The 25,977-nt window shown below is 51.3% G+C and overlaps 1 protein-coding gene across 2 annotated transcripts in view; it reads right to left on the bottom strand.

The window, feature by feature from the left end:
* Nucleotides 1-23,399, bottom strand: part of VWC2 (von Willebrand factor C domain containing 2) — a 115,398-nt gene extending 91,999 nt beyond the window's left edge. Inside the window, exons 1-2 of one of the 2 annotated variants that reach the window (XM_027124144.1) lie at nt 22,954-23,399; nt 20,921-21,719 (exon numbers count right to left, since the gene is read on the bottom strand). In XM_027124144.1, the coding sequence (XP_026979945.1) occupies nt 20,921-21,598 (678 nt within the window). In that variant the 5' untranslated portion in view covers nt 21,599-21,719; nt 22,954-23,399. Of the gene's footprint in view, nt 1-20,920; nt 22,673-22,953 lie in introns of those variants that run through there. The other variant, XM_027124145.1, reaches the window with a different exon arrangement.
* Nucleotides 23,400-25,977: the final 2,578 nt, after the last annotated feature.

A 25,977-nucleotide genomic window follows, 5' to 3' on the forward strand; every position in this document is an offset into this window, starting at 1 on the left:
ATATTGAATTCTTGCCCAGTCACGCATCCTGCAGGTGAACCGTTTTCCCACAGCTCTGCCCAGGGCCACCCAGCCAGCCCGGCCCGCCCCCAGCATCTCTGCTGTGAGAAGACAGCAGAGCAGGGCAGGAAGGGCGGGGTAAAGGAAGGAGAAACGGGGGCCTTCTCAGGGCCGGGGACCCGGCGGGGAGCCGTCCCAACGTGATCTCATGTCAGTCTCATGGCAATACTAAACACCCCTACTAACATGATTGCCCTAGTTTCTGGCGAGGAAACTGAAACCCAGAGGCATCAGGCCACCGGCTGTGGGCAGACCTTTCATCCGAGACAGGGCTCCGGCTCGAGTCCAGGGCCTCTCAGGGGTCATCACCCAGCATCACCATGGCCTTCATCTCCAGGCTCCAACTGGCCTTGCTGCACTTTCCAGCCACTGGCCCCAATTCTACCTTTTTGGGTGGCTCCAATCAAGCGTAATGGCCATTCCTGGCAACGCTGGACACTGCCAACAAATCCTCCTGTAGCGACTCAGGCTGGCCGTGATGGGGATGATTCCTTTTTTCCTGGAAACCACCCACAGAGTGATTTTTCATCTGGGGTGACCCATGCCAAAGCAGAAACAGCACATGTGGACCCAGCAATCGGGAGTTGTGATGTGGAAATACGTGCTTTAAAGGACAGTGCGGATGGGACGGGGGGACCAAACAGTTTTCTGGGCAGGGAGGCCCCACTTGACTTTTGCGTGCAACCCGAGTGGCATGACCAGCACTGCGCAAACAGCACTCGCGGGTGCTCCCTTGGTCTATACCGCGCAAAAACCCCAAACTGCAAACTCCACCAAGTGGCCTGGTTACTGCATGAAGCAAAAGCTCAATTTGTACTGAAAGGCACTAGACCACTGTCTGGCTGGGAGTCACGACGTAGGGGTGTGTGTGTGTGTGTGTGTGTGTGTGTTCACGTGTTCACGCTTAGAAAGTAACAAAAGAAAGAAAACACTAAGAAGAAAACTTTAGAGTGGCCCGGTACAAAATCTTGACCCGGTCTGCATCATAGCCTTAGAAGTTAAAAATCAATCTTACAACAACGTAAAGGCACGTTTTTGAGAAGCGGTGCTGGCACAAGAAGGTTCTCTCGCTACCATAACAAGCATCTCTCTGCCTCCGCTCTCCTCCTGTCCTTGTCTCCTACCAGTTCTCTTTTCAGCCTGTAGCATCCTTGTGCCCAGGGTGGGTTTACTCAGCAAGCAGGATAAGAAAAGGATTCGGAATTTTAAAAGCAGAGACCCTGAGTTGCACAGGATGTAACCGAGCAGGACCCTATGGGTCCTTCCCAGAATAGACCCTCACCCATGTCCTCAGCCTGTCTTTTGTCTGTAGAAAAACTTTAGCCAAAGAGTAAATTTAATCAGAGAAGTGAGAAAATGCAGAAAGAAAGGGAAACAGTCAAGCAAGACAAAATAATACTTTAGCCATTAAACAAAGTCAAGGACCTTTATCTTAGTTCCTCCTCAAGCCCTGTAGACAATATTCTGAGCCGTGTCCTTTGACCTGTTTTGCAGATACTGACATCCCCGCCGGGCGGGAGAAGTTAGCTGCAAGCTGCTCACCAGCACGGAGACCCCAGACCAGCTGGAGCCAGGAGGTTGCTGATGCCGACTCCCGATGACCTCACCAGCAGCCAATCAGAAGAATGTCCAGGAGCTGACCACGCCCTCTGCTTCTGGAACACTGTAAGACTCCTCACTGCCCCTTCCAGGGCGGGACACACAGTCTGGAGGGCACTGGCCCTCTGGGTCAGACGGTGGGGAGGCAGCCCCTGCCCTGGGTGAGGTGAGGACGGTCCTATCTGGAGGGCTGGATAGTCAGGAAGGAGCAAAGAGGGCCGGGGATGACTGGGGTCTGTCCTCAAGAAAGGGGCACGGCCCTTCCTGTTCTGGAAGGCTGTGGGCAGACCTTTCATCAGAGACAGGGCTCCGGCTCGAGTTCAACGCCCTTCCCATCCCCTTCTTGTTCTGCAGGGAGCAGGAAAAAGCCCCATTTCGGTTTGGAATTTGAAAGGAGAGAAGGGCCCTTCTGTCCTGTCCCCAGGACAGGGCTTCAGGAGAACAACAAAGGTGCAACTCCAAATCAGAAAGGCATCGTCACAGGCCCCGAGGGGCCCCTCCTGGCCGCTTCCTGGGCAGGCCTGCAAACTAAACCCTCCTTCCCGCTCTGGGCCTGAAACATCACCCTCTCCCACCACAGAGCCATGCTCAAACCACACACGCAGCCAGGACTGCTAAATTCTGAAAGGTCTGCAGCGTGCTCAAAACTTGAACTGTGGGTTTTACTATCACTACACACTTGGAAATCCTGGTTCAACTATGTGGAGATTTGCTTACTTCTCAGAAATCACAGTTGAGGCTTACAGTGAGGGTCACGAGTGTGTGTGTGTCCCTCCCCGGCCTCAGCTCCCAGCCCTGCTCTGTCTGCCCCAGCCCACTCGTGTGGCTGGGATCCACCCCACACCCCATGGTAGCAGGTGGGGCAGCCAGCTCCAGTGTCTGGGACCCTGGTAGGACGTCAGCCTGCCCAGACTGTGACTCGATTCCACATGCTGCTCTGATTCCAGGCACCAGGTCTGAGCGTCACCCCAGCCGAAGAGCCCTCAGATACCAGCTCAAACACCAGAAGGCCTCCTGTCGACCCATGTTCTCTGTCCTTCTGTGCAAACGGAAGGTAAGAATGCCCAGTGCATTGCTGGATCTGCGAGCAGGAACATGAGCTTCTAGGGTGTGTTTCTGCAATCCCGCCTGCTAGCAATAGCCACCTACACCTTGTATGACACGCCTAATGACAGAAATGCCATCCTCTGCAATCTTCCGGTTACAAATCAAGTTTTGTACAGAACTTAGATGAAGCACCTAGAGAAACACCCAGGCATTTGGGGAAGAGGAGCCATTCTCAAGGCACCCACTATGGGCTGGAGTAGTCAACCGCTGTGCTGGAGGAAAAGAGCACAGTCTTGCAGAATTGGGAGTGAGAGTAATGAGAAGCTCTATGCTCTTCATTCATTCATCCCAATCCTGAGCCCAGACCGATGAGACCCACTTGTGCTAGTTCCAGGCAGGTAGGAACATGGGTGATGGCTGGGGGGGAGGAGGGGGAGGGGTTAGGAAGGCTGGCAAAGGGCCAGCGCCTGGACTAGCCTCGGATCCAGGTACTGATGCTGAGGGCTCTGCTGAGGGCTCTCACTGGCCCCCTCTGCTCTCAGAGTCACCCCAGTGACTGTGGCTTAGGAACGACAGTGCTGCAACGTGGGTCTAACCTGAAGCAAAACCATGCAGAACAGACACGTCTGAGCATGCTTTCCACGAAGCAGCCGTGAATACAAAGTGCACAGCAGAGGCGAAAGAAAGATCTTAACTTGATGGCAGCTAAAGTATTTTCACAATTAGTTAGACCCTCAGAATGCGCAGTAATGATATACACATCTGTATCACATGCACATAGGCAGTTAAGGCCTGTAAAATACATACCGAGCCTGTTTCTAAACAGCTAAGTAGGAACGAGCAATCTAATTTACGTGGGAAACACTTCTCAGATGTAGAAGGAGGCCTTCCTAATGGAAACTGCTTACATTCAGGGCCTTGTACATACAAGGATCTACACGAAGTAAGTGGTCGTTTGGGAGGAGCGTCTATGCTAGTTGCTTGTTCGCAGCTGTATTTTATCTCATATGTTTCACATTTATGGACTCTGCTGCAGTTAGATAGCTATCTATAAGGAGCTTTGCCTTGTGTCATTTCATAACCATGAGAAGGACCAGGCTCTGATATACAGCAGAAGGCAGGTTGAATTTGAATCTCACTCTTGTCTGTGTCCCAAATGTCTTTGCATTCTGGAAGGCAGAAACTTATTTCATACATGTACTCTTTCTTGTCTGGTTTCTTTCACTCAGCATAGTTATTTTGAGATGTGTCTGTGCTGTTTCCTGTCATTCCTTTTTGACAATATTCCATTGTACAGACATGCTACAGTTTGTTTATCCATTTACTTGTTTATGGACATTTGGGTTGTTTCTAGTTTGAGGCTGTTACCCATCAAGCTGCTGTGAAAATTCATGCACAAAAAAAAGAAACTAATTTCCAGACACTTCCTCCTGCTCTATCCTGCCTACACAGCTGCACCTTCCACACCCAGCAGAATGCCCACCTACTTGGAAAGGCCAACATACTTTTCTTAAATCCAGCTTCAACACATCTTTCTGTCCTGAGCTGCCAGAAAAGGCCAGTGGCCTGGGTGAGAACTCAAAGATGCCTTGTATCACCAGAATCCTGCTCTCTGACGAGCAACCACCATTATATTTCCTATCTGGAACTTCGCCCTGTGGTTGCTGGCGTGGGTGCCACGAAACCCCACTAATTCCAGGCTGAATGCAGATGCCTCCCCAGGAACAGACAAATGAGAGGCATGAAAATCCCAGCATAGCTTCCCAAGGAATTGTAATGTTTTCATAGATGGGATTAATTTGTGAGCTAAGAGGTGTCAGCCCAGACCTTTCTCAGTTAAAACCATTCCACCTAAAATAAAGTCTTCTCTCCATTTCTCTATTTTGTCCATCACCAGAGAGGTTCCGTTTATGTTTCTAACCCCCATAGTGTTGGATTCTACAATGACACAAACTAAGATTAACATGAAAACAAAGAGAAACCCTGAAATCCGGGCTTCCCTCTCCCTTCCTCTTTCCCAGTTCCTCGACCCTCCCCCCCTTCCTTTGAATCTCCATAAGCCCAGGACCCCTTGAATTCCTCCGGGTGTGTTGGCCAAGAGCACTGTGTCCTGTCACTGAGAGCCCGACTCCCAGCCTGCAGTCAGCTGCCAGCTAGATTCAGTGCAACTCAAGGGCCAGGGCGTGTCATGTCTCTGTCACATCCAGGATGATTACAGCAACTGAGCTGATGCAAAACGCTGCACAGGCTCAATAAATATTGACTGAGTCAAGGAAGAAACCATTGAAAGACACAGGAGCTGAAATGAACTTGCACAGCACATGAGGAGAAACATAAAAAATGAAATCTACAGCTTTGCTTCAGGAAGGGCTGTCACCACCTGGTAAGGAGCTGCTGGAGGATTAGATGCCCACACAGGAGGCAAAGGGAAGAAAGAGGAATCTTTCCATCATGAGGGATCAAGATGTGGATTACACGTTTAATCCACAAGTGGAAGAGAAGATACAGATGCTAGGACGATATACACACGAAAGCAGAGGCTTCACAGAAGGGATCTGACACGTGCATAAAGGGCATGGCTAGAAACAGGGTCCCTAAGTGCACAGCCTGAGATCAGGAAGCAAAACCTCGAGATTCTGGAGCAATCTAGTCCTGCACGTGGGGAGCAGGTGTCACACCACCCTCTGCCTATTACATCTTTCCTAACTATTCTACTCTGTGTGTCAGTGTTTCCTATATATCGCTCACATTTATAAGGAGTAGCTGAGGACTCATACTCTCTTACTTACCCAGTGGACAAACTTCAAATCCAAAAGTGGAAGATATACGATGTGGACACACCCACCCTGCAGGCTGGGGATTAGGGCAACGATACAAGAGCAGGCTTCTCAGCCCCACCACCAGGCCCTCCACCCTCCACTGACCAATCCCATAAGGCTCATGACCGGAACAGAATCCTGTATCCTCACAGAGAGATACAAAGACACACCCAAGTCGCTCACCTCTGTGCCCAGTCTGGCTGGGGAGCTGACACATAAAAAGAGAAACTAACAGAAAAGCAGGCGATGGCAGATGGCAGCTGAGCTGTGTGCATGTTATGGCTTTTAAAGGCAGAGCTGTTTCTTGGAGTGGGAGGGAGAGGAAAGGGATCAGACTGGAATGTGGATAAGTCAGCTGGGGAGGATAGAGCGGGTGGAGAGGGGCGCCATGGAGACAAGGAGGGGCCTCGCCGGCTCCACGGTTCCCTTCTGGGGCTGAGAACCTACCCCAAAGAGACTTAGAAATCTAAACTGGAAAGCATAACGTTTCCCACCATCAGCAGAACTAGAAGAATTGTTCTAAAGCTAAAGAACAAGATCTCAGTGTTTGTGCATTTGAGTTTTGTTTACGCGTTATGACCCTGTTGCATAATTATTCTGATAACTTCCAATTAAGAAACAAGTTGCCGTGTACAGAGAGAAATACAAAATTTAATCTTTTTTTCCAGGAGTAATTTTTCAATAGTTCTCAAAATAAAAATCTAAAGTAAGTGTTTTAGAGTTTGGATACTATATCGTTTTATCATCTCATTTTTTTCTTTACCTCCAAAACAACAATCTAAGTTAAAGTTTTGCAATCAGATAATCTTCTTAAAAAAAAAAGAATTCCTCTGTTCAAGCATATCTTCTCTCCCCAAAAAGGATAGTAACTTCTTTAATAACCTCTCTCTATTTTTCTGACGTTACATTTTAATAGGATGATGTTCATTTTATTTTAACAAAAATTGAATGTGATAAAATCAAATGATATCTGAAACTAATAAAAACAAAGAAAGGAAAAAAAAGCAAAAGAAGAAACAAGAGGCAGGAGCGAAAATCGCCCTTCGCTGAAAGCAGTCCTTGGCGTGGCCCTGGATGAAAAGCATCCTCCCAAAGCCACTGTCACACTTTTGTCACCAGATGGCGAAAGTGTCCTTCCAGCTGCTTAGTGTCTTCCCAAAAGTGCCCAGGGTCAAGTGCGCTGCACTTAAGGGGAATCCCCTTCTACTTAAACCACAGGTCTCATTAGCTTCTGATAACCCGGAGCTGTGATATTTTGGAGCTGGAAGAAAACGCAGGAGCAATGCTTTTCAACTCTGCATTTTTACGGGGTGAACACACACCCAGGGGTCGGGTGAATTGTCAAGAAACCCACACAGCAAGGCAAGGCAGCGGCCGGAACGCAGGGTCTGGTCAGGCCACCGGGCTCTGCTCACGTACCATCTTCATGAGTATGTGCTGGGCCACCCTGCCTGCTCTGACCACCCTCCCGACTCCCTGCAAGATGCCTGGAAGATGCTATGCAGGTGCCAGCTTTCTTTTCAACAGTCACCTCAAACTAAGTCCTTTCCCAACCTTACTCAAGTTTCCTCGACCTGAAATATCTTCAACTAGAGCAAGGCTCTGTCTCCACCCTGGGAAGCAGCAGGGTCCGGGCCAGACACAGAGGTGCCCACCCAGCAGCCCATGCCTCCCTGGCTCCGCCCGCTGTCTGAGCTCCCCTCGTACATCAGGGCCAGCAGGGAGGGCTCCAGCCCCTCCGTCCCCACCCCCCATCTTCCCTCCCATGGGAATAGCAGCCCCTGATGAACCTGGTCCACGGCCACCTTCCAGCCTCCAGCACAAGCCAACGGCCACGGAGCTACCGCAAGCTGCTGCTTCCTGCGTCTTCAGAGAAGATTCTGGTTTTGTTTTGTTCTTTTTGTCTTTCTACTGGCTGTCAGAGAACGGATTTGCACACAAAGGGACTTAATTAAGAACTGTCCCCAGGAGCTGTCAGCTTCCAGTCTCAGGAAGAATAGGACTCCACCACACACACACACACACACACACACACACACACACACACACACACACACACACACAGAGCAGATGAACAGAACAACAGTCTGACAACCCGACAAGGCACCGCTTTCTTCTCAGGCACCAAAGACTGACTTTTGTAGTTTAGCTTGAGGCAGGACCCCTTAATGTCTTTCAAATCCTCTTGTGAATAGTTCCCTCAGATAAATACGGATCATGCAGGAACTCACTTACAGGGGAAAGATGCAGGCAGTGTTTACATGGTGTATTTCACTTGGTGGCAAACAGATGAAAATGAAGCAGGGTGCTTCTTCTGGGCTGAAGACCTGGGGAATGTCCTGGAAGGGTGCTGACCTAACAGATCACACAGTCCGATCACATGTAGCAAAAACCTGCTGGCTTCCTGTTACAAACTGAATGCCTTCCCCTAAATTCATATGGTGAAGCCCTCACCCCCAATGCAATGGTCTCTGGAGGCGGAGCCTTTGGGAGGTCATAAGCGTTAGATGAGGCCAAGGTCACGAGGGTGAGGCCCTGGCAGGTGGGATTAGTGTCCTTGTAAGGAGAGGAGGAGGGCCCTCTCCCCACCCAGTGAGGACATGATGAGTAGGCGGCGGTGTACAAGCCAGGAGGCGGGTCCTCAGCAGAACCAGACCCTGCAGACACCTTGATCTTGGACTTTGAGCCTCCAGAACCAGGAGAAGTAAATTTCTGTTGTTTCAGGCACCCAGTCTCATGCATTTTGCTCTGGCAGCCTGAGCTAAGACAGCACGTGCACCCCCATTTCTGTGGTGGAGGCAGGTGTGTGCCCACGGTGGACCCGCCCCTGGCGCCCAGTCCTGGCCTGCTGCAAACAGAGCCGTGCAGAGAGGAGGAGAAGGGGCCAGCAAGGCTCGGAGTAACCCCAGGGCCACAGGCGGATAGGCTTGGAGTGCTACCCTGGACCCTGGGCCCAGTCAGGTACGGCCTCTCTCCTCCCAATTGGGAGCATGGGTGATGGTGAGATTTTGATGGAGTAGCTCTAATAGATACTTTGCCTATTCACAGATTTCTAAATTAAGACCTTAATAGAATGGCTGTGATGCCAACTGGGCGTGACCACCTACAGACTGGGGCTGGGGGCAGTTTTGTTAAAGCCAAACTCCTCTTAAAACATGGGAAGCACTAAACCCTTTTTTTAGAATTAGTATAAAAGATTAAGGATCAGTTATCCTTAGCAGAAAGAAGCAATGAAAAGGAAATGGTTTTCCTTTAACATATAAATGACTAAAACTAACTGTTTTCCAAGAGTAGGCTTTTAAAAGATGGGTGTGTGGTGTGATGTGGGGATTGGTTCTCTCAGGGATCACAAATTCAGATTCTTTCAGGGATTCGTCATGTAAGAAAACGAGGCAGTGAACTAGGTGCATAATAGGGAGTGGTGGAGACTGCAGCAAACGGGGAAAACACTTAATGCATTGAAACCCATGTGCGTATCTCTTCCTAATATAGACACGCACACGCACACACACACACACAGACACACACGCACACGCAGAAAACAAAACCATGCTGCTCCCTTTCATCATTCTTCATTTGAGATGGCAGTAATATCGTTTAAACGCTAAGCAGGGAGCAGTGAAGGTGACGAGAGTGTAACTGAGCAGGACCCAATGGGTCTGTCTGTCCCCAGGACAGACCCCTCCCCATGTCCTCTGCCATGGGGCCTCTCGGAAGTACTCAGATAACAGTATCTGATGCACGTTTCCTGAGTTGTTTTGCAGATGCTAAAACCCTCACCAAATGGAAGATGTTAACTACTTGATGACCATGAGCCCATAGCCCCAGGCCTCCTGGAGCCTAAGGACTGATAACATTAACCCCTGTGACCCTGCCCTGTTCCCTCGCCATCAGCTAATCTGAGAATTGTGCAGGAGCTGATCACATACCCTACTACCTGCCCCACTCCCTCACCTGGCTTTTGCCGAAACCCTTTGAGGAGCTGGGGGCTTTTTACGGCATGAGCCACCAGTCTCCTTTGCATGGCCCTGCAATAAACCTTTCTCTGCTCCAAACTCCGACGTTCCAGTGCGTGGCCTCACTGTGCGTCAGGCACACAAAATTGTGCTAACCAGAGGACAGCTGACCCAGCTCCAGGAACAAGGCTCACCATCGCCAACTAGGACGTGGCCACCCGGAAACATCTGAGGTCGGAGCCTGGCTCCCATCAGCCTGCCTCAGCTGCCAATCACCCAGCAAGTGCTGGACCAGGGCGGGAGAACGGGGCACAGGCATCCTCAGCTCACAACTTTGGCCCCTGCACTTCCCCTTGAAGCTGAGCCTCTTCCAAAGCATCCTGATATTACAACAGGCCAGCCCAGCAGTTTCTCCAGTTAATGAGGTCCCTTTCCACGGGGGTTTAAGAGACTGTGGGGCTCACTCACAAGAAAGGGATCCGTCTCTGAGCTCAGAGGCACCCCTGAGAGCCGAGCACTCAGTTGTGTCAGCTGCTGCATCCTGTCACCCTAGAGCAAGATGAGCTTATTTCTCTGACTCCCTGGAGGGCACAGGAGGCCAGAGGGGACTCTGCTGCAGGAGGTGACCTGAGCTGAGGGGTTGACATCCCAGCACAGTTTATCCCTCAGGCCACCAGCGTCCCTTGTTCCTCACAGGCCCAGGGAAAGGCAGCAGCCTTGTCAGAATTCTTTCTTTTCCTACCCCACACTCCCTGACATTTCTGCCAAGTGTGACATGGCTGAACTACCAGCCGATTGAGGCAAAGGTGCTCAGGGGGGCCCTGTTCCACGTGGGAAGGGACTGCCAGCCTCCTGGCCAGCTGGGGACTCCCTGTACTGCGGCCCCAGGGGAGAAAGGTGCCACGGTGACAGCCGTCCACTGGCCAAGGGCCCTGTGCCCCCAGAACATAACTGTCAACAATGAGAGAGCGTGACCGGGGACAGAGCTACGGCTCCTGACACCTTAACAGGAATGAATAAATATGAGTCCTGGCTTGCTTGAAACTAATTGCGTATTTTGTTTCAAGCCTTCTGAAACGAAAATATTGAGACACTTTTTCAAAAAATGCATGAAATTTAAAAGTAAAATGTAAGTAAGAAACCTTTTAAAGTTGGACCAGGGAGATAGATATAAACGAGTGTAGCATGTCAACCTCTGACAAAAGCAAAGACATGATATGGAAGGGCCGACCTGTCTGGTACGGTGTATGTTAGTATTTATTTCTGAGGCGCTTCGGGAGCAGGGGGCATATCACTTAGAAGTGGTCTGAATTTTCTTCCAGGAAGGGCAGAACAGTTGGCCATGGCCTACTGGAGCTTGGTGCCACCTGTGACCTGTAGCCCTGGACGACAGAAGGAGCCTTTGAAAATGTTCACCTATTTCAGAATTTGGCCTCAAGCTGCACCAGCTCCCCAGCGATCATCTTTTTCCAAGAACATTTAAAAGGTGTATTTAATGGCATCTCCTGTTTAAGGATAAATTGCACAGCTCAAAATTCAGTACAGGACACACCAACCCCTGCAAGGCACGGGAACATCAGCCCCACCACCAGCTCAGCTGTCACCACCCTGGAGGCCCCCGCTTTTGTAATAGGCAGTCGGGGTTCTCAGCCCCAGCACCCTTGATATTGGTCGTTGGGCTGGTCTGGACCCTGTAGGATTCCAGCAGCCTGTCTGGCCTCCGCCCACCAGATGTCAGTAACATCTGCCCACCCCAGTTATGACAACCACAAACGCCTCCACATGTGGCCAAGGCTCCCTCGTGGGGACAACGTGGACCCCAGTTGAGAACTAGTGATCTGCAATTTAATGAAGGAGGGGTTTTGATCCCTTCTTTCTTAACTCTGTGCCTCTGCTTCTGGGATCCTGTTTTGCTTCCTGGATTTCAGCCTTTAGATTGCATCTGGAACTTCTTTCAGTAAAGGTTTCTTGGTAGTACGCACTCTATTTTTGTTGAAAAATATTTTTGTTCAGGCTCATTCCTGAAAGACAGTTTTGCCAGGTACATCCATTGAATTCATGCTTATTTTCTCTTTGTTCTTTAAAGATGTTCTTCTACAGCTTTGGGTTTTCTATTCCTTTTTTCTAGGCTGTGCCAGGTGGTTTGCAGCATCTTAGTTCCCTGACCAGGGACTGAACCCATGGCCCCTGCAGTGGGAGCATGGACTCTTAACCACTGGACTGCCAGGGAAATCCTGGCGGAAATTTTCTATTCTTGACGAGATGTCAGGGGTCAGCCTAGTTACTGTTATTTTGCAGATAAAGTCTTGACTCTGTGGTCCCTCTTAAAATGTTTCCTTTCTCTCTGGTGTTCTGCACTCTCACTAGGTGTGGTTTTATACATATACATACATATATATATATACACATATATGTATATATATACATAAATATTTTATATATACTTAATATATGTGTGTGTGATATATATACACACACATACATATATCTTTTTTTAGATTCACTGGGATTCCTGCATCAGGAAATAGGGGTCTTTCAACTAGAAAGTCTCTGGCACTATCACTTCATCTTCTCCACATTCTCTGCTACTTCTTTCAAAATTCTAACTGGATGTATGTTAGACCTTCTTTCTCTATCCTCCATATACCAAAACATTTCCTTCCTATGTTCCATCCGTGCACCTGTGTTTCATTCTGGGCAACTTCTTCAAATCTACCCCCAGATTCACTAACTTATCTCACAACCTGCACCTATCATCCTGTCAGATCCTCCCCTTGAAGATTAGTTCCAATTACTGTAGCATTCCTTTATACAGGCTCTATGCGATTCCTTTCCAAAGCTGGCAAGCACTTGGTATGTACTGATGTGGTTTACCCCTCCACTTGATTCCCGCATTTATTTCTCTGTGCATAAAAAAATATTCTCGTTTGTATCCCAACACCTGGGTCTGATCTGGCTGCGTCTGTCTCGGCTGACTCTGGTTTCTGACGCTCTTTCCTCTTGTGTGGAATTGTTATTTTGACATCACATTCCTTGGAACCTTATTTGGGGGGATTCTCTGTGGCCGGAGAGTGTTTGCCTTTGTCAGGTACCTGTGGGCCCTGCCAGCCTGGGACCACTTTAAATAAAAATATTCCACATGGATTATCCAGAGCCCTCAGGGAAGCATGACTAGGAGCTCCACATCCACAGCAGGGCATGTGCAACTGCTGAGAGGGAAGCCTCCAGTTCTGCCCAGTGCTGAGGCCATCCAGGGGGTGTGTCTACACGGACCTCTTGCAGGACAGGCTCTTCCGGGGAGTCTGCTTTTATGAGAGGTACCCTGATCTGACTCTCCCTACCTGGGGCCCTGGACTTGTGACGTGGCCCAGCCTGGCCTCGAGTACCAAGGGTCCAGGCCCCGGGCATCAGTGGACACCCTAGGACGGCCTCCCCTGAACGACTGACTTTCCTCTCTGGTTTCATACATCCACCTCTATGGACTAATTTCTCTTATTTTTTTGCCATTCCTGCTGTGCTTTTGAGAAGATGTGTTTTATTGTATGAGATCCAGGATTTCATGAGTTTTCTAAACAGTGGGTTTTCAGCCTATGAGTCTTCCATATTCCCAGGTAAAATCATTTCTGCCATGAGGGGAAATGCACAGGCCACACGGCATCTTAGTTTTCCATTGCTATGCATTTCCACAGGCCTAGGGCTTCCCAGAGAGCTCACAGGGCCACGGGCAGATGCCTGACATCATCCTTTTCTGCATCCATTCGAAAGGCACCCTCTGTCCTGGACGCACCCCAGTGCCCGACAGAAATAGAAGGAGAAGTGAGATCCAGCTGGCAGGATCTCAGCCTTGGAACAGATAAGCAGCAAGAAGGATTTCCGGCTACATAATCAGAACCGTGCCATGAAGGACGGCTACAGGGGGTGCAGACTTGAGCGGAAAACCGTATCCTTTACTCAATCTCACAACTACGCTATCGGAAACAGGCTCTGGTCTTTTCCCTAGAAAGCTGCCCCAGGATCCTTCTTCCTCTGTCATTTCAACACAAAGCGTTAACAGCACTGAGATCTAGGTGAGGGGCCTCCACCTGCCTACCCTGCAGACCGCGACCCCACCTGGCCAACCTCTGGGCACATCACTCTCTATAGGGTCACTGCCCCTTGATCGGAGGGACCTGACGGTTTGTCACTGTATATCCAGGATGTAGCCCAATGCCTGCAAATATTTATTCAAAAAAGTATTTTTTAATAAATAAATGTAAGCATGAGCTTTCTGTTGGGACTTATCAGATCTGAGAAGGAAACACTTCTGGGCACACACAGCGCCCTAGAGTCACTCTCTGATGGTGAGGAAATTCAGAGGCCATCTTGCTGGTGACCAAGCGCCATGCTGGGGCAGGACCGCCCCTGAGATGCACAACTCCCCAGGCCGCAAGTGCAGCAGGCTTTTGTTCTGCTGTTTGTGCAGAGCTCTGCAGGTTCTCATATCTCTCATTTCCTTCTTATAATGTGAGAGACAGCATCCTCTCCACGTTTTCCCGCCAGCTAATAAGGAGGTTCTGAGTATTGCCCATGGGCACAGGGATGAACCAGAACACAAGCTCACGTCTTCAGAGGGTAAGGACTCTGTGCAGTCCCAGCCACACACAAAATGCCCCTCCATCCCCACGGGATCAGGAAGGTAAAGAGGCAGAGTTGGAAGGAAGTGTCCAACAGACCAGGACTCAAATCCTGGCTCCCCCATCACGAGCTTGATGACTTCAGTCAAGTTACTTAACTGTTTTGAACCTTAGTTTTCTCTCCTTTAAAAAAAAAAATACCACCAGCTCATCAGTCTATTGTGTAAACCCTGCCCCCACCCAACATATAAAACATATAAGCAATGGATGAATGTTGGTTTCCTTCTTCCCAACATAAAAGACTAAATATTTAGGTTAGCAGATATTTGTCCTGTCTAAAACTTCCATAAGACATTTGGTCCACACCCAAAGGTCCTTGAAATTCGGTCCTATCCAAAGAGTCCATGCCAAATGGCTTTGGACAAGACCAAATATCAAGGACCTTTCTTCTTTTTTTATTACGTATAGTTGACTTACAATGCTGTGTTAGTTTCTGGTGTACGGCAAAGTGTTTCAGTATTATATTATATTAGTATATATAATTTTTCAGATTCTTTTCCATTACAGTTTTTACAAGATATGAATAGAGTTCCCTGTGCTACACAGTAGGTGGTTGTTGATTATCTATTTTATATATAGTGGTGTGTGTGTGTTAATCTCAAATTCTTAATTTATCTCTCCCCCTGCTTTCCCCTTTGGTAAGCATAAATTTGTTTTCTATGTCTGTGAGTCTATTTCTCGTTTGTAAAAAGTTCATCTGTATCTCTTTTTGGATCCCACATATAAGCAATATAATATGACGTTTGTCTTTCTCCGCCTGCTTTACCTCACTTAGTATGATCATCTCTAGATCCATCCATGTTGCTACAAAGACCTTCTGCTATGGACCAAACATCTTATGTAAGTTTTGGACCGGACAAAATGGTCTTGCAAATATCAAGGACCTTTTGGCAGAGATGGAATATCTTATGGACCAGAGGCTTTATGGAAGTTTTGGATAGGACCAAATGTCCTGTGGGAACTTTTATAGCACTTGTCTCATACACACAAATAAAGTACCGCACGGAGCATGTAAAAGCGCAGTCATTCGCGTTAGGTTTCCCCTACCGGAGTTAGGGACACATCTGAAAGGTCTAGGGAAACCATAGGTACTCTCCTTTCTTTAAGAAAACAAAAGTTAACATTTAAATGGCATTGCACAGAAGGGCAGAAACTAAGAAGTCCAGAATTTGCCAAGTCTTCCTAGAAGCCAAAACAAATTCAGTAGCAGCAATAGCGCGACATGACACTGACTTACAGGAAAGAACGTCGACTTTACACAACTTCGTTCATGTTCCTCGGCAAAGGAAAATAATAATGGTGTTGTTTTGGTCTAAGTAACATCAGTCAAAAGAATATAAATACGATTAGACTGAAAAATATGGAGAATCGTGTCTTTCTCTTTATTGGCACTTGCTCATAATTGCAGTAGAGATCTATTGAGATGGAGCTTTTGATTCCAAATTTCATGTAAGTTGTTTTTCATTAATAAACTCCGAGAAAGGAGATTTTGCAACAAGTCGGCTGCTGAGGCCCCGGGAGAGGCTTGTGACTCAGTGGTCCCGGGTCATCTCACCTGTGACTACCTCGTTCACTGATCTTCTGTCCAACGGTCCCCATGCTTTGCACAGCCCAGCAAGCAACACGTATCAATAATTCATTTTCTCTTTTTCTTCTAAGACTTAATACAATTGCCAGTCAGACCTCCCGATCGGATACGGTAACCAGCGTGGACACACAGAACTGATACCATCCCAACCGAAAGCAAAGTGAAATTTCAGTTCTCCTGTATCTCGGGGAGTCGCATGCATTCTGTTAGGTTCTACAAAACACGGAAACAAGCTTGCAGACCCTGTTTCTGTCTTCACAGTTCCCCTGAAATCAGGATTCCCAGGAGGGGAACAAGTTCTTTTGTTGCTCAAAATGGAATCGTGTTTTAACGAATGAATTTCAAATTTGACTTGCTGCTGGCATGTATGGTAGCTCTCAGGGGCAAATTTAAAAGTGAGGCCCTTATACGTATGCCACAAGGACCCACTGACATAAGTAAGTAGCACAGTCATTCCTGAAGTGGAGCTCAGAATGGAATAGACACTAAATCAGCAAAATCTGGGTGGGTGGCTTAATTACGTTTATAAGGCATCCCGTGTATTACCCATCACTCTGTGCCTTCTCTACTAATCCTTTCTTCCAGTCATACTTGCTGATGCATCCTTGCCCCACTGCATTCCCTACACCTCCTTGGACCCAGGCCTACGAGGTCAACTCTGGTCACTGACCCTATGTTACAGGCTGCATTGTGTCCCCTCTCAAACTCAGATGTTGCAGTCCTAAACCCAATACCTCAGAACGTGACTGTATTTAGAGACAAGGTCTTTACAGAGGTAATTAAGGTAAAATAGGTCATATGTGTTGGCCCTAATCCAATATGAGTGGTGTCCTTATAGGAAGAGGAGATCAGGACACAGACATGCACAGAGGGCCGACCATGTGAGGACACAGGGAGAAGGCGGTCCTCTACATGCCAAGGAGAGAGGACTCAGGAGGAATCAGCCCTGCCCACCCCTTGATCTCAGACTTCCAGCCTCCAGGGCTGTGAAGCTATAAGTTTCTATTGTTTAAGCCACCGGGTCTGTGGTACTTTGTTATACAAATGGCATGCCCCAGGAAGCAAGAGAGCACGTGAAATAGCATTCGTGTATAAAAATTATAAACGAATAGACCAGCTTCCTTACTCAAAGTTGGAGGCCTGCTGGTGTAAGAACAGGACGCTTGGTATAATTTCAGAGGCAGTAGAGGACATTCTACTGGTAACTATGTTTTTATTTGAATATACAAACTAAACTGCAAACATCCCTGGAGGGATGAGGGTATTACTCTAATTGTTATTAGCAGCTTAACGGTATTTCACTGAAGGTCTTCTGCTGACATCTGCCTGAGATCAACCAGGCTGTAAGGAATGGGAATTTGAATGGGGTAAAGAGCCTTGGTGAGAAGGGGAAAGACAGGACTGAAGTACAGAGAAAACTGGGCAGAGAGTGAAACCCAGCAGGACCCTGTGGGGCCCTCCCAAGTACAAAAGCCTTTCTGTGCTTTCTATTTCTTGTTTGTAGGAAAAAGGTTTCTGCCTCCAAGACCTTCCCTGAGTTCCAAAGGGCAGATTCAAATAGTCACTAATTAGGGGAGTGAGGAAATGCAGAAGGAAACAGGGGCAGGATGTGGGAGGGTCCCAGTTCCTCCTGAGGGATGGGCACAGATATCTGATCCATATCCCTGAGCTCTTCTGCAGGAACTAAGGCCCCCATCCCGGTGGAGGATGGTGACTTCAGGCTGAGCACAGATCCCTGGAGCACCGCCCTGTGACCTCACCATCAACCAATCAGAGTAGGGTTACACACCCTGAATCCCGCCCCACAGGTTTTGCCTATAAAACCTTCTTCCCTGAAACCCACTGGGTCTTTGGAGCATGAGTCAGCCATTCTCCTGGCGTGGCCCCGTGGTAAATAAACCTTTCTCGGCTCCGAACTCTGACGTTTCGGTTTGTTTGGCCTCACTGTGCACCGGGCACAGGGACTGCAGACACATACCCAGGACAGAGGAGCAAGAGAGGGCAGGGAAGAGACACGCTCTGTCCGGAACATGTGCGCAATAGCATCACAGGCACAAGGATCCGGGGTTCCACCTTCTCAGGCACCCACCACGAGCTCCCAGCCTCCCTCAGTAACCGACTCTCTCTCGGAAAGCAGAGAACAGAAAGCGCCTGCGTGCCTCCCAAGGAAAGAGGCCCAGAACCGGCCTGCCTTTCACCCCCCCTGACCTGGCCGTGATCGGGAGCGCCCCAGACATGACCCTCTGGCACCTCAACCGCCACTGAATTACATTGTTTTCAGAGAAGCGCAAAGCGCTTCAGATGTAAAATGCGTTCCTTTCCTGTCGTCCATGTACTGTGTGCTGTGCAAACTGCAGGCCTTGATGGGTCTCCTGGAAGCCTGGAGGACCCAGAGCAGCCACAAGAGCAGTTGTGCCCCGCAAACCGCTGGACTCACAGCTGACCCTATACCCCTCTATGCTTATCCTCCCAACACTCCCAGAAAGCACCGCACCCTCGTTTGTTCATGGAATGAAACTTGCACAAAGCCACACTAAGTTAGGGAAATGCCTTATGAGTGTTCCTGATACTAACAGAATGAACAAGCATGATATATACAACGCAATCGTTATGCAGTTGTACTTATCATAGGAGCAGGAATATAATGAAAATTTTATAGCAGCTGTGCACAGTGTCATCCTAGCATCGGGTAATGACTGGATGAAAGTTAAGAACAAAGGATCACTTGAAGATGAAAGATGCGCTTAATACTCTAAAAATAGCTTTTTTGGTATTTTAATTCTTACTGAGATTATAATCTTTCCAATCTACCTTTAGTTGCTATCATCTCCCATCTCAGAGTGGGAAACACATTCTACTTATGCACCAATTTTTGAAAACAGGAATACAATACAAGGCATGGACATACACACACTACCAAATGTAAAACTGATAGCTAGTGGGAAGCAGCGCACAGCACAGGGAGATCAGCTCTGTGCTTTGTGACCACCTAGAGGGGTGGGGTAGCGAGGGTGGGAGGGAGGGAGACGCAAGAGGGAAGAGATATGGGGATATATGTATACGTATAGCTGATTCACTTTGTTATAAAGCAGAAACTAACACACCACGGTAAAGCAATTATACTCCAATAAAGATGTTAAAAAAACAAAACAAACAAACAAAAAAACGATCTCCCACCCCCATACACACGGGCAGCTTCATGGCATCCAGGACTTAGCAATGAATAACAGAACAGAAGTTCGAATTCTTCCTTCTACCTGTGGTGGCTGCTCTGGGATGCGTTTGGGCTTTTGAGATCAAAATGCTAGTAGTTCCTCATCCTACCTCATGGACACCTATAAGAAATGACTATGGAACTACACACAGTGCAAACAATAAATGGTATTAATTAAAAACGAATCCCTCGTCTTTGATCTTGTAACACTTAGGTTTTCCTATGAATCTAAAACTCCAGAGAATCGTTTGGCTACAGCCCCGTCCCAGGCCAACACGGAAGGCCCCTCCTCTGGGCTCCACCAGCTCCCATGGCCAGCATTACTTATGCACTTCCGGGCTGCACCCCAGAACATCTGGGGAGGCATCTGCCCAGCTCCCCAGTCCTCCAGGAGCATTCTGAGGGCAGGGTTCCAGACTCACTTCTGTAGTATGGCCAGGGCCTGGTTCCTAGCAGGTTCTCATCAAGGTTGTCTGTCTCTCCAAAGGGCTGAAGCCAAGAACTGTCTTAAACAGGTTTGCCTGGAGATAAACCCTGGGTGTCAGGTTGTTAGAACTCCAAGGAGCCTTAAGGAATTTCGGGCCCTTACCTTACAGATGAGGAAAAAGAAAGCCAGCGGGGAGATGTGCTTTGTTCCCATCATGCAGCCCATTAGTGGCAAAACCAGAATGGAAACTCATCTTTTCTGACCAAATCCCAGCATCTCCACACTTTGTACATTACCTATAGATCTGTCCTTCTCGGCTTTATATAAATAGTTCTACAACACTCAGGAATTCATTCCTAAAACTCACTACACACTGTCACATCCTGGGCACATTCTCAACTTCCAGATCTCAGAGGCTATGGTCTGGGCACCCTGAAGGATTCCTTCGCACCTGCCTCCTTGTTCAGCTTTGGGGGCTGGAGGTGCCAGGATGCCCTCTGCTGCCCGGGAAACCTCTGGCATGCCAAGTCAACTGGCCAAGTCCAGTTGGACTGAGCCGACCATGGGGGACTGGAATGACTGAGCAGCCGTGCAGTTGTCTCCCAGGCTCGGTACTGAAGAAGCAGGGCTTTCGGGGCAGTTCACCCCCCCGGCCAGCACAAGCACTGGATGGCATCTCCATCCACACCAGTGCCCCTGTGGGGCTGGGCTTTTGGTTCAAATAAGAGTGTAGGGGGCAAAAGCGTGCTTGAATCTGCTTCTTAACAGCTGTGTTGCCTTCGACACCTTTTAAAAATATTCTGTGTCTCAGTTTCCTCTTCTTTATCAGCTGGAGATAGTAGATAATAATCTACTTTACTGCGTGGTTTGAGGTTTAACTAAGTTAATACAGGTGAGAAATGCAGCCTGGAGCCTAACATACACTAGGCATTCAGGAAATAGCACTACTAATATTATTACCAGTACTCACCTAAAATAAAACCATTTTTAACCGTAACCTGGACTTGTTGTTTTTGCTGTCGACTTTGTTTTAGCATCTATTGAGCAAGCATTTTTTTCTTTTAATTTCTAGAACATCTGCCTGATACCCAGCACATAATCTAGGGAAACGGCTTATTTATATGTACAGTCTCCCTTAATGAGCTATTAGCTCAAGAACACATCCCAAACAGCAGGGTAAATTACCCTGTGTTTGAAAACAGGGCGAGCATTTCAGCAGCAACACTTTTAACTCAGGAGCAGCCAATTAAGGTTAAAAGTACAGCCAGTGATTTTGCTCGGGCTGTTCGCCTTAGGGCCACGGGCTTCACTCTAAGGAAACCCTTTTATCGTGAAGACCGAGCGAATGCACGTGGACTGGGCACACGGCTTTCAAAAATTACTTCAGCACTGAAAAAGAGGGGTCGTGCTGAGGGGACGTGGGCACAGCGCCGCCCACCTCTGAAAACCACAGAGCGCCTCTTCTCCAAAGTGGGGACTCAGAACCGGTTCACCCTCTCCTGGGACGGGCAAAGTCGCCCGGGCGCTCGCCTCTTACCACGAATTCCTCCAGGGTCTGGTAGGTCTTGCCCCGGAACTCGCAGTAATTCTTCCTCTCCTTGCACTGCGGACAGCACTGGCTCGTGTCGACGTGGATGCAGCGTGGGTGCAGCCGCGGGCACTCGGGCTGCGCGCACAGCGGCCCCTCCTCGGTGCACAGGCATGGGCAGGCCGAGGGGCCCGGCGCGAACTTCTCCCCGATCGCGTACACGAAGCCGCTCTCGTCCACGCAGCCCTTCCCCCGGTAGTCCGGGTACGCGTACTCCTCCGGCAGCTCAGGCGTGGGCTCTGGGTCTGGGCCCGCCGCGTCCTGGGCGGCGGCGGCCGGGGGCTCTTCGTGCGGGGTGTCCCCGCGGGGCCGCCCCTGCAGGTCCCCGGCCCCGGCGCCCCCGCCCTGGGCGGCCCAGGCCTGTTTCTGCCTGCTCCACGCCTCCCGGCCGGCCAGCCCGCGGCCGCCCTTGCCCTTCCAGTCCCGGCCGCCGCCGCCCTCGTCCCTCGCCGGGCGCCCGAGCTCGCTCACCCGGCCCGGGCCGTCCCGAGACGCGTGCTCGCGCTTCTCCTGGCCCGGCCGCTCGGGCGCCTGGGCCAGCTTCTCCAGCGGGATGCTCGGGCTGCACAGAGCCACCATCAGGCAGCAGGTGAGCAGGAGGGAACTGGACAGCGCGCCAACTGCCATCGCAGTGGAGCTGGGCAACCCCTACCGCGTCCCGGCGGCCGGGCGGGCGGGGAGCGAGGTCGAGGGGCGAGTCGCATTCACAGCCCGGGGGCGCGCCGCCGCCAGTCTGGAGCCGCCGTCCCTGCGGAGAGAAAGCAGCACAGCTGAGCCCCGAGGCCCGCGCGCGCCCGGCCCGGCGGCTCCCGAAATGGACGCGCCGGACCCCGAGGGCAGAGGCGGCATGCCCGGCGCCGGGGCACGGCCCGGGGTCCTACACATCCCAGACTGTGGACACGGACACGGAAGCGAGTCCCAGAAAAACACCGGCCCGCAGTGTTCCCCGTGTCTTCTTGATTAGCGGGTGGCGGAGCAGCAGGGATGCAGCTAGCGGGGCCCGCGCCCCCTGCAAGGCTCGGATGGAACCACAGAACTCCGGAGCCCGGCGCCCTCTCCGGGTCCCGGCCACACTTCCCTAAAGGCGACTCGGTGGAGAATTCCGCAGTGGAGCGGGCGCTGACGGCCGTGCAGGAAAATAAGAGGGAAACCCTTCCTCGCTTGCCCGAAGGTGTTTGGGGAAGAAGGGCGTGAGGGGGGTAAGAAAGCTCCCAGGACCCGGTGACTCATCCTAACAACTTTGCAAACGCCACCAGTGCGGGGCGCAGACGCCCCTTCCCCGCCCACCACCCGAGGCCCGGTTGCCCAGAAGGTCCGTGACTGTCCCCCAGCCCAACCCCCGTTCCCGGTGCGGGTCGGGGCTTTGGGAGGCTGGGGCTCCTCCACCAGCACCCCGGCAGCCGCTCAGCGACTCGGGGCGCAGACCAGAGACCTCTGCGTGGGCCGCAACGCGCAGTCGCCTAATTTCTTTGACCCGGGAGGGGTCGTGGCGGTGGAGCAGAGGGGCCCGGCAGCACTAGGGTGTGCGGTGGAGGAGGCCGGGGATGGCGGGCGCCGGGCGGGGCGAGCCCCCTTCACTCTGCCTGTCTCCGAAAGCCTCTCTGGTTCCCAAACTTTATGCCGCCCCAAGGGGCCGATGGAACCCTAGACGCCGCAGGATGCTGGCCACCCAGCCTCTCTCCACCAAGCCCTCCAACTCCCCTCGCCCCCCCCCCCCGTTCAGCGCGGCTCCGGGTGGCTTCCTCCCCCTCGCTTCCTCCCCCTCATCCCCACCCCCCTCAAGCAGGCTCGGGTCGTCCGTGCCCTCTGCCCACCCCCATCCCCGGCCCGGCGGACTTCAGCCCGGGCGATCACCCATATGTACAAACTTGGGCTTGGGTTAGGGGGCTGCTCCCGAGCAGCAGGGAGGCGGAAGGGCGCCCCGGGCGCGGACACCCAACATGGACCCTCACCCCCCGGGGGCGGGCGCCCAGCCTACGTACATGAGCACAGGGCGCCGGCCGGACGCGGGGCTCGTGGCGGGCGCTGGGGCAGCAGCGGCGGGTGCGGCCCCGGGGCGCCGGCGCCCATCCTCCGGCCGGCGGGGGCCCGGCGCGGGGCGCACCGCGGAGAGCGCAGCCCCACCTGCGCGCTTCGCCCGGCGCGTGCACCCGGCTAGGGCGTCTCCGCTGGCAGGCTCATCGCACCGCCGGCGGCCGGGAGCCGTGGCCCCAACTCGCGTCAGTGCCCGGGCCGCCCTCCGCCGCTCGTCTTCAGGTCTGGTCCCCGCGTCTCCGTGACTAATCGTGCCCCGGGGCCGCCCCGGCTCGGCCTCGCTCCTCTCCTCCGGCAGGCGCGGGGAGCTCCCCGTACCAGGCGCCGGAGGCTGGGGTACCCGCGGCGCGTCGGAGGCAGAAGGGACGCCCGGAGCGCGGCGGGCGAGTGGCGCCGAGGCCGGAGTGGGAGCCCGCGCGCCCGCCTCCCGCCTCCCGCCCCGCGCGCTCCCCGCCCCTCCTCTGCGGCCCGGGTTCGGGAGGCGTCGCTGCGGCGGCCGGCGCTGCCCAGGGGTTGGAGGGCCTCCCGCCCACCCGTCCCCTTCCAGGCCCGAGACCCACCTGTCAGCTTGCAGCGCAGCCGCCTCCCCACCTCCGCCGCCGGCTGCCATCCTCCGGCCTTGTCACTCACTCTCCGCTGGACCTTTCATCTGGGCTTTTTCCTTTCCTTTATTCCTCCCTTTAATTTCTTCCTTCCTAATTGGCCCCCTCTGGCTTTCCTCCCCGTGGACGGCTTGGTCTTGCGACTGTTGAAAAACCAGAACCAAAGTGTGTTCAATTTGGAATTCGAAGGCCGTGTTAGCTTAGCAGCCTGTGGGAGGGTTTTTTTTTTTCCTCTTTACATTCCGAAACCCGGAGGTATAGGCGCAAGAGTCAGAAACTCATAAAAACCCGTTCAGCGTGCTTTCCGGCTCTCTGCCCATCTCTCCCCGGTCGATGCCTATGTCCCCTCTTTCCTGCCCACACTCTCCTGTCACCGAAGAGAAACATTTCGGGTTAACTTCGCTGGGATGCTAAGCTGTCAAGCAGAGGCCTGTGTGGTTCAGACTTGGTCTTACGCTTTGATCTTGCGCAATGGACCTGCTACTTTCCTTGGATAAAGGAGAAAAGGAAACTTCACATTAACCCCTAAAATGGGATGTTTATTATAGAGATGTGCATTCCCAAGGCAATGGTTCCTACCCTGTCATCTTAGAATCACTGGAAATGCTCAGATGTATAAACACACAACCTTTCCCCGACAAGGTCAGGCCCTGGGCTTGGGGAGGAGCTTTGAGACTAATTCCTCTTCTCTCCCACCTCTTGATAGTGGACAGACCAGATTTAAATGAACTGCAGAAAGGCCCTGTCCCAGCCACAGGAAGACTGGGCGAGAAGCAGCTTCTCCTTATCTACCAAAACAAAAACAAAAAACCAAAAACATGAAAAAAAGGTTTGGGTGGAGGGTTTCAATGTCCAGAAAGATTTAAGCACTTCTGCCTTTGCAGTCCCTACCCCCCTTTTCTTGCTGTCACCTCGAGGCAAGAGACGGTTGCGCTTGCCTGTGGGACAGAGCAACCTGGCCCCCCAGTCATTACATATCATGTTTGTTTTTGTTTTGACAAGAAGGACTCTCAGAAGGTTACATTGACACAGCCCCAAGTAGATGTGACACATCAGAATAACACGCTAATCGTATGTGCAGAAGATTCTGCTTCTGGCTGACAAGTTGGTTGGGGTCCGATGGAGGGAATCATGAAGTCTCTTCCGATCCCACCTCAGTCACGGGGCCCTTGAATCAGAAAACCTCTGTGCCAGCGCGCGTGGGCGCGGTGGAGAGCCCTGAGGATGAGACCGTAGGGCCCCCCGGGAAGGGGCCTGACAGAATGAGGGGCTAATCATGTTGCCCAGTGTCCCAACCTCTTCATTTGGGCGGCGACTCTAAGAGGCAGTGTGGTAGGTCAGACGAGATGAGGGGAGAAGTAATTTTAGAAGGATTTCTGTCCTTAGTGGCAAACAGCGCTCAAGCCGCCTTGATTAGTTGAGAGAGTCAAGGAAGTATCAGGGACTTTGCAGGTATCGAGGGAATCTGATCCACTCCCCCACCCCCCAATCCCTCGCTCCCTCTCTCTTTCTCTTTCTTCTTTCCTTCCTACTTTCTTTCCTTCCTTCCTTCCTTTGTTTCTTTCATCTACATTCTTCTCAGGCTGCAGAGTAAGAGGTGGCAGCAGAAAGATCTCTGGTCATGGAGTAAGATGACATGGGTCTCACTGGGCTCCACTAGGGGCCAGTTTTGTGACCTCGGACAAGTCAACTGCTGTCTCAGGGTCCCCATTTTCTCATCTTTAAAAGGAAGAAGAAAAGAATCTCTGAGTGGGTAGGAGCCCCAAAGTGCTCTGGGACTATGGCATGTTTCTGCCCCCGGCCCTGTCTTAATCTGCTTTATTAGCCTTAAACCAACAGCAGAAGCCCTGAGTCTGCAAGTCTGTGCTCAGCCCCAGGCCCAGCAGGCAGGGCAGGTGGGTTCCAGGCCAAGTTCAGAGTTGCCTCCTCGTCCCCTTTTCGGTGCCCTGAGGCATAACTCATTTACCCTCCTCTTCACCAAGGCTTGTTTCTGTCTCTGTTTCAGGTCTTGTAGCCTCGGACCGGACCGTGTCTTAGCTCCATGGAGTCTGCACCCACCTCTGAAACAGTGGCTTATTAAACAAGGGGCTGGAGCTGTGCTTGATTCATCTTCCTGTGTTTACAGCCCAGGAGGCAAATGAGGAGGGAGGGAGAGAAGAAAAAGGGAAGGAAGGGAGGATGGGATGGGGGAGGGAGGGAAAACTGGGAGAACAGTGCTTATGCCTCACACAGTCCTGGGCCCATTCATAGCATCTCACTTATTTCACACAGCACTCCTGGTCTTGGGGACACCATTATTGTTTGCCATTTTGCCAGTGGGGAACCACACCTCAAGGAAGTTGTGAGCTGGCTGAGGTCCCAGCTCACAGG

Source organism: Aethalodelphis obliquidens, unplaced genomic scaffold (genome assembly GCF_003676395.1).
Source record: "Aethalodelphis obliquidens isolate GAN/ISIS:26980383/991018 unplaced genomic scaffold, ASM367639v1 scaffold27, whole genome shotgun sequence".
NCBI lineage: Eukaryota > Metazoa > Chordata > Mammalia > Artiodactyla > Delphinidae > Aethalodelphis > Aethalodelphis obliquidens.